Source organism: Amblyomma mixtum, chromosome 5, assembly GCF_055824585.1.
Source record: "Amblyomma mixtum isolate Tamu chromosome 5, ASM5582458v1, whole genome shotgun sequence".
Taxonomy (NCBI): Eukaryota; Metazoa; Arthropoda; class Arachnida; order Ixodida; family Ixodidae; genus Amblyomma; species Amblyomma mixtum.
The window spans coordinates 14,168,143-14,181,377 of NC_143016.1; the positions used below are offsets into that span (position 1 = coordinate 14,168,143).

Here is a 13,235-nt window from a genome sequence, read left to right on the forward strand (position 1 = left end):
CAAGCGTAGCAGGGGGCGACAGAAAGTTAGGTGGACAGATGAGATTAAGAAGTTTGCGGGGATACGGTGGCCGCAGCTGGCAAATGGCAGGGTTAATTGGAGAGACATGGGAGAGGCCTTTATCCTGCAGTGAGCGTAGTCAGGCTGATGATGATAATGACACCAATGAAAACATTTCCAAATACATTTCCAAAACATTTCCAAAAGGTATGGCGCACCGCTTCGTTGGGTTATTTTTTTTTTCATAAATTTATGCAAGCACGGAAATAATGTGAAATAAAACGCGAAGCAAAGATATATTTTTATCTTGCAGACGAAGATAGTAGACGATGACGTACAATCGCCGCCTCTATTCTAAATGTTCTGGTATATAACCTCCCTGTTTCTCACGGCATAGTTTCGTTTCAATATGCGTGAGAGGTGTCGACTTTTGAAAAGCTGCCCCGAAATCGCGGAGCACCACAAACACCAACACACCTTTCCACTGGTATAGGAGCAATCAATCTGTCTTTATTTGCGGCACTTATTTCCACAGCGAGAGCGTATGGAAGCCACAAGAGCCCCGCATGCGCCTACCGCGCCCAGTGACGCCAATCCGATCTTCAGCCCGGCTTTCCACATCCTCATGCTTTTTTGCTGCTCGGTCTCAGAATTTACCTTTGGAAACGAAGGCATAAACGGCTGGCGTAAGTAGCGGGGGCGGCTGTTGGTAAAGTGGGCACATTTTCTCGGGTACCACTGCAGGTCGTCGGTGCACGTGGAAGGCGTCAATTCCGACATGCATATCGCATACACCGTCGTTCTCACGGTATAATTGCGCCAGGGGCACCCAGCAATTGCCCTGCGCCGGTCCTGGGGATCCAGGATAATGGATGTGGAACCCAATATCACCGGTCTGCTACATGAACGCACAAACACGGGACCGCGCACTCTGCCGCCTAGTGGAATAAGGACGAAGTTCCCTCGCAGGTCGGTGTAACAACCCAAGGAAGCGTTGTTCAGCTTGCCCCTTCGGTCTTCGAAGCACCACCTGGTCTGCAGGTCGACCAGCCCGGTGCTGGTGACGAGCCCTCCGAAGTATGCGGGGTCCAGCAGGAATGGTTCCTTGCCGGCGCTGTCCACGTACACTGCAAGCGGTGCCCTGGCATTGAGGCACTCGAGTCGTGGTTGTCCCATGGAACGAGGCTGCCCTTGGCTATGGCATTCCGCAGGCTCCCCCGAGGATCTGTCCTGTTCGTGTATTCGAGCACAGCCACCCGCAAGTTCAGTGGTGATGTCCTTAGCGAAGAGGAGTCAACCGAACATGCGACGAATTGCAGGAGCAACAGGACCGCAAACATTTCCGACTCGAAGCGTGCGCGCCGGCTGCAGAAGAGTTTCACTGCGTTGTGGAAGGAGAGACGCTGTGGTCCAGGATACTTCGTCGTGCTTGTTTTATCGCCGAGTTTCAAATGCTGGACGGGCCTCTTGTTTCCAGGATGTCGGTACAAGCTCCTCGCCATAAACTTCACCCTCTCAATTGCTTCGGTTCGTGCGGGCGCTCTTATCGCTGTTCCCACCGTTGTCCCCGCTTTCCGCCTTATCTTCATCCTACCTCTGCGACCTTGGTGATTTAAGATAACGCAGAGTTCTATAGTTTCATGTTCTCGTCCGCTATGGGCTCGCGACTGCCTAAGCGGCAGTATCGAAAAGGTTTCAACGGACAGTTTAACGGACGACCGCATAGGATTAGTCGCGGCTTCTCTTATGTCGAGTGCCTGAAACTTTGTTCTGGTTGTTCTTTATTACAAAAATAAAACAAAACCAAACGAAAAGACGCGTGCCTGTCGGAGAAACTGCTATTACCTAAAGCACATCAGCGGCCGGCGGAATTTAAAGTGACAGGAGATCAGGAGGAAGAGAATAGCTTTATATTATCTATAACGTGTTGCGGTCCTCAGCGAGTGGGTCTTCCGTCTAGGAATCCAGTTGCCCGCTCAACCCGGCATGCCCGTTCGACCAACCGTTTCTGGTCTTCATACGGAACAGGGGAGAACACGGAGAGACGAACCACATGGGGGAAATGATAAGCTGGAAAGGATAACGGAGAGAAAAATATACAACCAGGACCTGAATGCTCACAGTGACGTACTCTCAAGTAAAACAGAGGTTCCCGCTGAATGTTTTCGTCAGTTCGATGAGCTACTTATTTCCATTAACCAGTCTGCTTATAGCTATCGCAGCACACATCAGACGCTCATGTTGCGTCACTGTTCCGGAGGTATAGAGGCACATGCGCACTAAGTATCGCTACCCTACTCAAGGAATTAAATGGCAGTTAAGTAAATGAGGGATAATTACAATCAAAATGTGCCGGAGGCCTATAGGCCCGTCAATGTAACACTCCTGCCGGACAGCGCGGAGTATTTTTATAAAAGAAAAACGGCGATGAACGTCCACAAAATCTTAAAGGGACACTGAGAGCAAATTTATGTTGGCCTCGCTATAGTCTAGGGAATTCAAAGCAAAAAGAGACCAGTTTTATAAAATAACAGAGGCATTAAAAGCTAGAAAAGAAAAGAAAACGAAATAAACGTGTCGTAAAAGGTGTCGTCAAAACCAGTTTCTGTCCAGTGACGGTAAAATTTTCAGATTCAGTTTTCTCAGCCCTTTATTTTTTTTAGTTTCTGTCGGGCAATCGTTTACATACCCAGAAGGAGCCAGAGAATAAATTTCTACGGAGAGCACTAATTGAATGGAGTTCCCCTAAGCGTCCCTCTAATGGCGGTAAATACAGTTGAACTTCGTTATAACGAAGTTAAAGAGGCCCGTCGATTACTTCGTTATAGTCGGAATTTCGTTAAAGCGCGTGTTGACCGAGCTCCCAAGCGGAATCATCATTATTTCGTTATATCCATTATTTCGTTAAAACGAAAATCGAGTGTAGCCACTTGTACCCCTAAAGCGAAACGAGAAGAGACAAGCCATGAACATTATACTTGCTGGAGTACACATATTGCTTGTCGTTGCTCCCGTCATTCACCGACAAATACAGTACGCCAGGGCATGGCAGTAAACACACTTTTAAGTACAGATTTATTTTTGTGAAAAGTTGCACGGTGGGTAGCCAGGTTGGGTGGCATCGGAGATCTATGGCAAAATATGTGCTAGCAACGGAAGCGTTGCCTCGGCAAAGATACTACGTCCCACTCGATTACGTGCTTTCCGTCGTGCACCGCATCGACAAACAAATCCCACATCTGTCACGACATCCTCGCGTAATCTATAAGCAATTAAATTGCGCATGGGATGCGCAAAACAGGAAGCACTTGTGCGGTCTGTAATTGCGTAATTGCGCTCGTCCAGACGGGTTTCTTTCGGCATTGTTTCGGTTTCACTTATGAAATTGACACGCTTGTCTCACTGTTGACTAATGAAAAGCCAAAGCCAACATATCCTATAAAGATGGCAAGTATTAAAGACTTGTACGCAGACGGGCACACAGAGGCAGGCAGCTTTTGTTTACTAAACACACTTGGTTCGACAGAGACCTTGGGTAATGATCTCGGGAATGCTAGTCTCAACCAACTTGTGGGACAGGTCGGTGCAGTCTTGCAAGTCTCAGCAAATGAAACATGTAAATGAAAAACAACACCTCCGACCAGTATTCCATCGGAAGCCATCATCTCCGACCAACATTTCATGTATGGAGCACAGTCGTTTCCACGGAATACTTGCGTTATAGGGGCTGCTCGTTTTGGCGTCCAGCCGATTTGGGAATTCCGCATTTCCTGACAAAGTTGGCGCTGAATTTCAAATTCAGCCCTTTTGCTTGGCCTAAACTGACGGCACTGGCGTCCCAGGTTTAGGTCACATGCAAAGACGCGTGCTTTTATGTGATCTTTTGAAGGATGCATCACAGTAGCAACGGCTACTGCATCCGTCTGCTGTAATACAAGGGATTCCTTCATTTAGTAAAATTGAAGCACTCGCGGTCTCTTTCGACATCCTACAACACTATAGATGAAAGCATTCGGTATTTTTGGTGGCTTTAATGGCAATAATTTAATGTTTAATTAGTCAGATGATCAGGAAATAAAGCGTAAGTCTGCTCGTACTGCGCTATAACCAACGACATTTTAGTTTTATGCGCACTGCATTAAACTGATGCTTTTTTTTAATAAGAACTTTTTCGTGGCACCTTTTATATATTGCTGAAATCGAATGACGATACGAAAAAGTATTTTGTCAAGCTATCTTTTGACTTCACCTCGAAGTTGCTTTCGTAATGCTCTACCTGGGCAATATTATTTTTATTTCTTTTTGTTTTGTCCACACTACTTTATGCGATACTCTACCCACTAACCTGAAATTCTGCTCTTCCCTAGTTCACAAAAGTTGAAAACATTTATTGATGTACCTGTATCCCTTATCTTTGCTACTGTTTCCGTCCTCAAACGCGGCATGCCTAGGCTGCGCACGAGGGCCGTGCTTAATGTGCAGTCTTTGTCAAAAGTAACCAGGCTGCACGGTTTGCTTCTCAGTCGTATATTGAAGCTATCACGCCAGCCCTCAACTCTAAATCTCTGTATGGTAAGCAGAACCCCTGTTCTCATTTGCAAAGAGCTTTTTGATCTTCAGGGAATCCGTTAGGGCTCTGGTATACGAATGAGAAGCAAACCATGCGGCCTGATTATTTTAGGCAAATATTGTGCATTTATTCAGTGGCAGATTATCATCAATAAACGGAATCTGAAGCCAAAAAACCTGCAAATACAGCTCATTTCCAACTTGAGCCCCTTTGTGTAGCCTGTCGCAGATTCCAGGCGCTCCATGTTTAGGTCACGTGTAAGGGCTTGAGCTGTCATGTCAGGGTTATCGAGACATAAGTGAGGTTCGGACACCTTTGAAAATGTGCCCTCGTCCAAAATGGTAAAAAATACCTCTTTGTCAGCGGCTATAGATACACGTCGCAAATGATTACGCATAACGCAGCGACCACAGGTTTCTAACAAAGTACAATGCGCTTTGTGCCATTTCTCACACTCCGTAATGCTGGGAGTTAATGGATAGGGTTGCACAACCTCTGATGCGCACTTCCTCTCGCGGATGCAGTGAAACGTGTTGTGCGTGTGTGTGTTTGTGTCTGCAGAGCGGCGCCTGATGGCCTCCGTGAAGGCAGACTACGTCCTGGGCCCCGGCGGTCTGTACGTGGTGCCTCCCGACGCACCCGTCGAGATCACCTGCCGCCGGACCATGGGCGGAGGCGGCGGAACGCCCACCTGGCAGTGGGACGCCAACCTGGACGTCTTCGTCAAGGGTTATACTTCTCTCCTCCTTACACCCCCTTCCCGCGTGCTGTCGCCATAGCAGCTGCTTAAGGTTTTAACCTGTGGTCCAGGAATAACTCTGTAATCTGTGATCTCCAGCCAGTCCTCATCACATTTTGCGCGTTCCTCTGGTTGCGTGTGCATTTTCGCCCGCGTGACCCCCCCCCCCCCCCCAAGTGACGTCATTAAACCTTACTTCATCCCCGTATTTCCCCTCTTCATCACCCTTTGCGGGGCATGATGGGACTTCACAAAACAGGTCTAAGTAGGCGACCGGAACCCTCTCCTGATTAACCTTCCCGTCTGTCTTCATCTCTTGCTGTTTTGGCGCTCGAGTGTTTGCGTGCGGGCGTTGGTGCTCGGGCTCACAGTTGCTATCTCTAGTGGCCTGTCGAGACGACATCGTGATCGTGGCCTTTTGCGCCCTCATCTTCCGCAGAGGGCACCTTCCTGGCGGGGCCGACGTCTACGATCCGCATGGACCCCGTGGACGGCAGCCGGGGTCTGTTCATCTGCTCCGATGGTGACGAACACGTGATGCTTTCCCTCGAAGCACGAGGTTGGTGCGCCAGCATTGGCGCGTTCTAACTTAGTGCGTTCCGCTCTCGAGTTAATTAGCAGCACACCACCTGCCACTGCGCCCTAGCGGCAGTTTTAGGCGCTTAGCTTCCTCGCTGGGTGCACGAATCGCGTGGTAACGGATCCCGGAACGGAACTTCAGGAACCAAAACACCCTGATGAAGATTACGATTTGATTTTACGGCGCTAGAACAGCTTGGCCAAAAAGCGCCACGGCCAAGGTGCTTGGCCTGAGCGCTACACTCACATAGTGTGAACTGAGTACGTTTGCGTCGTTAGCGCAGCAGCTGCGCTTTGGCTGGTGTGCTTTTCAGGTGGTACGGCCGGCCAAATCTTTAGCTAGTGTGCGTGGTGGCCGCGTTTTCTGTGCTCCAGCAGCTTATGACGGAGCAAACTTGCGAAAATATCAAATCTAAGCACAGGCTCACTAAGCCCGTGCTTAATATTGAGCTTTCGCCCGCAAGTTTGCTTCGTCGCAAAGCGCAGGAGCGCAGAAAAAGCGGCCGTCGGACTCGCTAGCTAAAGAGTTGGCCGGCTGTAAATTTGACGAGGCTGTCTTGTAAGCAGTCAAGCGTCACTGGCTTAACATATTGGTTGTTGTATGAAAATAAAATAAAAAGAAATTAAAGACGATCAATGCGATTCACGCGGCGTTGTATGCGTTAGCATTAGTGTACCGCTTCTTATGAGTTCAGACCGTGCGAGATGGTGTTGAGATCCAGCCCATCACGTATATGATACCCCCTAGGGGGCGTTGCTCTGACTGACGACTGCACCTCTCCGCACCGCTGTCTGCGCTGTGGCGCTACTCTCCTCTCTCCCTCTGTTCTCCATTGGACTCAATGGTTTCCTTCTTTCCTCCTCGCTTTCTTACAACGAGGCTTCGCCCTTCAACGTAGTAAAATTTGGGCCTGACTGATCACCTCACCCGAAAGAAGGAGCCAGAGCCTCGCGTATACACGACGTCTTCGGAGGCCCGCAGTGGTAACGTTCCGAGAGATTTCGTTATCTCGAACCACTGCCAATGAGTTTATTCGCGTGGAATCAAAAGGGTGGCTTATACGATGCGACGCTGATGCAGTGACGTCCTCTTCTGCCACTGCCCCGCAGGTGACCGATGCCCCCGCCCCCCGCTGAGCGGTGACCTGCTGATGCGCTCCAACTCGATCCGCGCCGAGTTCGCGTGCAGCCGCGGGCTGCTGCTGGGCCCGCTGAGCGTGCGCTGCCAGAATTTCCGCCGCTGGGACCTGGACCTGCCCACGTGCTTCGTGGCCGAGGGCTGCCCCTCGTCGGCGCAGGGCGGCCACGAAGGGCCGCGGTTTCCGTGCGTGCTGCCGGAGCTGCCGGCCGCGGTCGAAGCGTTCGCCGACAACCGCCGGGTGACGGAGGGCGAGGCCGTGGCGCCCGGCGAGTCGGTGCGCTTTCACTGCTCGCCCGTGGGCAGCTTCAAGCTGGTGGGGGAGTCGCAGCAGGTCTGCGTCAACGGCCGCTGGAGCGGCAAGCCGCCCGTGTGCGCCGTCAGCGCTCGTGAGTATATAGCAAACGGGAGCTGCTGTGTATACATATGCTATACGGTGTATGCCTCGTATGGGATCCAAAGGCTGGGATCAGCATAGATGATTTAACATAGGGAGATGGCCAAGTTGGTATGACCTCATGCTTTCTGATGCGAGAAAAGAAGACAGACCTGCACCGTCCTGTGGCCAAGCGTGTCACCTTTATCCGTTTTTTTCGCGCATCAAAAAGCATCATGTACAGATGGCCGTATCACTTGTGCGTGGAACGCATTACGAAACAGTGCGGTGTAGTGTTGCCAGCGGCGACATTAATAACCCTTCGGATGAGTGTCAGCAGTCCAAGCTTTCACTTCAAGCAGTAATGGGTGCACCGCACGGGAAGAACAACACACAAGAATAGGGGCACTGGACGAGTGTCTTGTTTTTCATGCGCTGTGTATACACCTCTCATACAGTGTTTCACCAACTAGCCGAAACCACCACCGTAGTCAATAAAGTGAATTTGATTTATTTCCGTACCTGTGTCTGCGCGCGCCTGTGTCTGTGTGTGTGTGTGTGTGGGGGGGGGGGGGGGGTGAGGGGTAGGGCGAAAACTTACGCCCTACATGGTTTAAACGCGTCGGTGTCGTCTCTGTGCAGCGCACACCCTGTCGGTGACGCTCAACTTCCCTCACGCGGTTGCCCCTGGTGGAGTGGTGCACGTGCTACCCTACACCGAGGTCAACCTGGTGTGCACCACCAACGACGCGGGACTTCCGCCCCAGTGGAGTCTGGAGGGCGGAGTCAACGCCACCGCCATGGGTACGCAGCACCCGAATACAGTGGAAACCGCGCTCCGCTGCCGATTTCTTTACAGAGCCCGGGGTTTACGCAAAATGCGCTCTATCTTTTGTTCTTTTTGTCTGTCTTTATCGTGCCCTCTCTCACTTTTCCTTTCCTTCGCATGTGCGTCGTAAATAACGAATGTAAACCTACCTACAGATTGCAATACGAACACTTTCTGGGAGCGCTTCGGGCGGAACACGCGATATCTAGCGATAACATTTGGTTAAAGATAGTCTGGAACGTAAGCATGTACAGTTAAACTCATAGGATTACATCCTCAATTTTTGCCTTTGGAAGCTTTCTTACTTTTGCGAGCTTTTTGCCTTTTGGAGCTTTGCTTTGGGAGCTGGGGAATACACAGTTCGGTCAATCTAGACGAGCGATTTACCCTGTGTACTAAAACTTATCGTTGCTACCTGAAAGCTTTAGTACTATTGTGGACGCTCTTGGAGATGTGATGTTAGTTTTGATGCGCAATGGAAGCAGCAATAATTACTCTTATTATTGCTTTATAAGCACATTATGTTGGTATTTTTTTCATTACTTGGGCTCACTGTTTTCGAAACGATGTGGCCTTTTGCTTTGTCAGTATGAGTGAGGCGCGGCTATTTCAGCGAAAAATAGGTCAACATGGGGCGGATGCTGTAGTTAAGAATAGCAGGCGTGTATCCACAAAGGTGACGACGAGGAAAAAACTAAAGCATGGATGTGTGCAGGAGAAAAAAATCCAACTGCATTCGCAATATATATATGGGGGGCAGAGTTGCCATCGTAAAACCTTTGATGAACTTTACGTAACCAAGTCGACAGACTCGGGAGGATATAATTTAGGTCGGCGCACGGAGTGCCTCAAGGATTCCTTCAAAATTACATAGTATAATTTGAATTTCTTTTGTTACTCTTTTTTATTACTTTCGCCGTTCGTTTCTCTTTCGCTGCCCTGAGTGCACGATTGTAAAAGGCCTATGGCTGTTAGCGAGCACATCACAACAGATAAAAATAAACACTAACAACGAAACCAGCTAAAAGGGCTTAGCCGCGCCTTGGACAGCCGCTGTTGTGCAGCACACGCATCCACAAACGTGCACGCTGCCTACAAGTTGCCTTAAACGCGCGCTTGCAGAGTCTCCCGGCTACCGGCAGTCTACGAGCCACCTGCGGTTCACGGCGCCCCAAGCGGGCACCGAAGGAACCTTCGAGTGCCGGTCACATCCACACAGCGGTTGGGCCGAGTTACGAACCGTCCACATCCGTGTCAAAGGTCAGTGCGTGGAGCGAGCACTGAAATTGCGACATTTATTTTTCCATCTTGAGATTTCATTGTGCGCCGAAGTTTCAGAATTATTCGCGGACATCTTCATGATATTATCGGACTGAAATTAACGAAGTAGCCGCAGCTTCTTCTACCGAACCTTCCCTCGCGAAAACCTCAATAAAGAGTCAACAGGAGGCACGGAACGTGAAGAGATATACGTATGAACGGCTGGCGATTGATTGTCTGTCCCAGGCGCCTCAACCCAAGGAATTCGCCAATGAGAAGCCAAGACAAAAGTGGTGTGTTCCCCTTGCAGCTAAGAAGGCTTACATGCCCAAACCCGCGACTTCTTTTTTCGGACACGATTGAGTGGTGTGGATGATCTTGATGTCTCATCACACCAACAGCACGGAGCGCACTTTCCGACGCCCCCCCCCCCCCCCCCCCCCCCCCTGCTTCCCCTTTGCAGAGCGCATGTGTCCCGTGCTGGTGCCTCCGCGCGGACTGCGCATGCGCGCCAACTTCGACATGGCCGTGTTCGAGTGTGACGCCCCCGGGCAGCTGGTGGGCTCCGCGGTGCTCCAGTGCCAGCCCTTCGGGGACTGGGACTACCCGATGCCCCGCTGCCTGCGGCCGGGACGTGTCGACGAATGTCCCAAGCCCAGCCAGCGTGAGTGCACGTGTGTTGTGTAGTACAGGCAGCACGTGTTCGCCACGTACCTCCACTGGTCGGAGGTCGTGGGTTCGGATCCCACCAGAAGAAACGTGGTTTTTGAATTTCATTATTAATCAATTACCTTTCGGCCATAAAATAGTTACACTATTAATTTCCCATCGTTAACACCACAAATTTTTTTACAAAAGATAGGAACATTCTCCTATGCTTTCCTTGGTTTTGGTGACTGTTGGCTTCCTTCATTTGTAGCTCCATTGATAGATGGATGTTAAAAGCGGTAACTTATGGTGTCTTCGACTGGTCATTTCAGATCGCTCTAGAGCGCTCTGAGATGCAGCCGCACGTTCGGCTGGTCGAAATCAAGCGCTCTGACTACATTCGGCTGGTTCTTTCAGAGCACCCGCCTACAGCTCAGAGCGCTCTGAGGCGCTCCCAGAAAAAAGTCGGAGCGGCCCCGAGATGTGTTCACGTGACAGAGCCACTTCCGCCGTTTCGTGGAGACGGATGCGAAGCCAGGGTAGCCCAGGACACACCACGACCGGTCTGGCGAGGCCTAACGCGTCGGTTTTTACGCATCCGTTCAAGCAAGTTTAGGCGCTTAGGTATTAGACGCATTTAAAACGTCCCTGCTGTGTGGCTTTGTGAGGCGAAATGTCGAAAAAAACACGAATCATTACGTTGGGTACGCCATTACGGAAGTTACGTCCCTTTTCTGCTTCCTGCGCTTTCGCTCTGAAAGCTTGCTGACCATTCGGCTTGACCGATCTCGCTATGCGCTCGGAGCTGGAGCGGCTCTCACTTTGCCAAATCCGAACCGGATCGTGGGAGCGACCAGTCGAAGACACCTTTAAAATGGTGTGCTGGCGGAGGCCACTAGGCCCAGTAACTTTCTATTAGCGCTATAGCGTTAAGGAGCCCGTGTCGCAAAAAAGACGACGTCTTCGTTTGCGTCTACTGTTGGCGTCGGCGACAGCGTCGTTGACTGTGAGCGAAAAATCCATGAAAAGTCCTCAGAGAAGCAACTTAAATAGACCGCCTAAGTGGCAGGTGGGCCACCTGGGTCACGTGACCTTGCGGCGTCATCCCAACCTGCCCACCGGATTGTGACTAAATTGCCCACCGTGGCACCTTGCAGTCAATGACTGAACGCGATCGCGAGAGGTCGCACAAGCTCCGATGGTGGCAGCACCTGCCATCGGAGGGCAGTGGTGCATCATCGCTTAACCGCTGTGCTCCAGGAGGTGTATGAGGACTCCCATGATCTATGAACGCAGAGAATGACAAATTCCGCACCTATGGGCATTAGCCACCCTTTCAAATATAGTTTTCTGCAACGCATTAAGGCCACAGTGGGCCTGAATCGAACAATCTTCACGGGCTTCCCTGCCACAAGTCCTCAAACTGTTTTTTTTTTTTTTCACTGTTCTTTACCGCGGATACGGTCATTTTAGCTTCTTATCTCGGAACCCCAGGGCACCAGAGATGCTGATCTTGACGATGTCCACATCTGGATGGACTCTGCAGCATTCTAACGAATCGACTCTCCGGATTTACCACACAGCACCCGAGTGATCTCTTTGGGCACAGTACTTCAATACTTTGGGTATCACCGTTATCACAGTTGCGTTTCAAAGCTTTAAAAGGACCCCGAAATGATTTCGGCTATATCGCGCCAGAATATATGCTTTTACGAGAAGCTTGCAGGCAAAGCAACCTAGCTCTCTAGTGCACGCGTCGAAATAGCCAAAATTTGTTGGGCCACAGCGCCGAGGGTAACTGCGTTTTCGAAATTCTAAAAACTGACATGGATGTTACTTACGGTTGACTACACGGCTCTCAATAATTACGGAGACTAAGAGTAATAGTTAAAAAGTTAGCTATTCAATATTAGTTAACCAGCTTGCTAGTCAGCACATCTTAGCTCTATTCTGATGTACTGCACTGCTGACAATGCTACGCGGAACAAAGCGCTCTTCTAAATCAAAACCCCTATTTTTTAAATTTGTGTAAAGTCTTAGGTGAAACACCCTGCATACCGAGACTCGCAATATGTTGACTCCACACAAACTGTACTGCAGGACCTCGAGGTGGAGCCGGAGGTGTCGGAGGTGCAGGAGAAGATGGAGCAGGCGGCGGAATCGGGGAAGGCATCTGGGGAGGCGAGGACGACGGCGAGCCACCGGCCACGCCCGAGAACAGCCCGCCACTGCGACGTCGGAATGCCGCAGGCTCGGCCATTCCGCTGCCGCGCCTGCGCCCGTCGCCGCTGCTGCCCCGACTCCAGTGACCGACGCCGTCGCCCTCCACCCGTCCGTCGCGCACGTGCGCATAAAGAGCAGTCGAGAGAAGACGAACCTTCGTTGTCTGTCTGTGCCACGGCAAGCAGCCGCATCGAAAGCGACACACGCTTTCGCGCTACACGCACTGCAAGGGGGGCAAAATACATGAGGAGTTGATTTTCCCATCGAAGCCGAAAAGACCGCTCTTCCGTAGTGTTGATAGGCCACGCCTGTATTTCACCTCCAGCCTCTAATATGCTTGATTTTTTGTGCTCGCGTTTCAGGTGTTTTGTTCGCGTTTCATTTGACGCTGATTGGGAGTAGTACTTTACAGCTGCTTCGACTTGCCGACTCAAAATACCACCGCAACCGCGGAGCAAGAACGCGCGTATTGTTTTTGTTTTTTTTCCACCCTTTGATAACCGTAATGTTTCGGGCTTCCGAGCAAAACTTTTGTGCTCCGAATCCTAGCTTAGCTCAGTTTCTTTTTCAGGCCATCTGTGCCGACGCTACATCGTGTGAAGGACATCCATCGACATATATCAAGGCCCCTTACGTGATACGTGAGATGTTCTGCAGCGTTAACTGTGGGAACTCTCTCCGGTCAGCTTTTAGCAGTTCAAAGCCATCAAGTGGCCCAGCTCTCTGGTGTAATTGTGATATGGTGTCCAGTACATTGGGTCCAGACCTTCTCCAGCGTTCTTGCTGTCTGCTCGTACTTCGCGCTTGTCTCCTCGTGCTGGTCCTATGCCCCACCGTATCAAATTCTGTTCTCACCCCTACCCTCGGAATATC

At 50.6% G+C, this 13,235-nt stretch overlaps 1 protein-coding gene across 1 annotated transcript in view; it reads left to right on the forward strand.

Moving 5' to 3' along the window:
* Positions 1-12,515, forward strand: part of LOC149341337 (P-selectin-like) — a 29,256-nt gene extending 16,741 nt beyond the window's left edge. The window contains exons 5-11 of the mRNA XM_089541954.1: positions 5,132-5,299; positions 5,749-5,868; positions 6,999-7,415; positions 8,045-8,206; positions 9,354-9,491; positions 9,955-10,155; positions 12,240-12,515. Coding sequence (XP_089398080.1) covers positions 5,132-5,299; positions 5,749-5,868; positions 6,999-7,415; positions 8,045-8,206; positions 9,354-9,491; positions 9,955-10,155; positions 12,240-12,448 — 1,415 coding nt within the window. The 3' untranslated portion in view covers positions 12,449-12,515. The remainder of the gene's footprint in view (positions 1-5,131; positions 5,300-5,748; positions 5,869-6,998; positions 7,416-8,044; positions 8,207-9,353; positions 9,492-9,954; positions 10,156-12,239) is intronic.
* Positions 12,516-13,235: the final 720 nt, after the last annotated feature.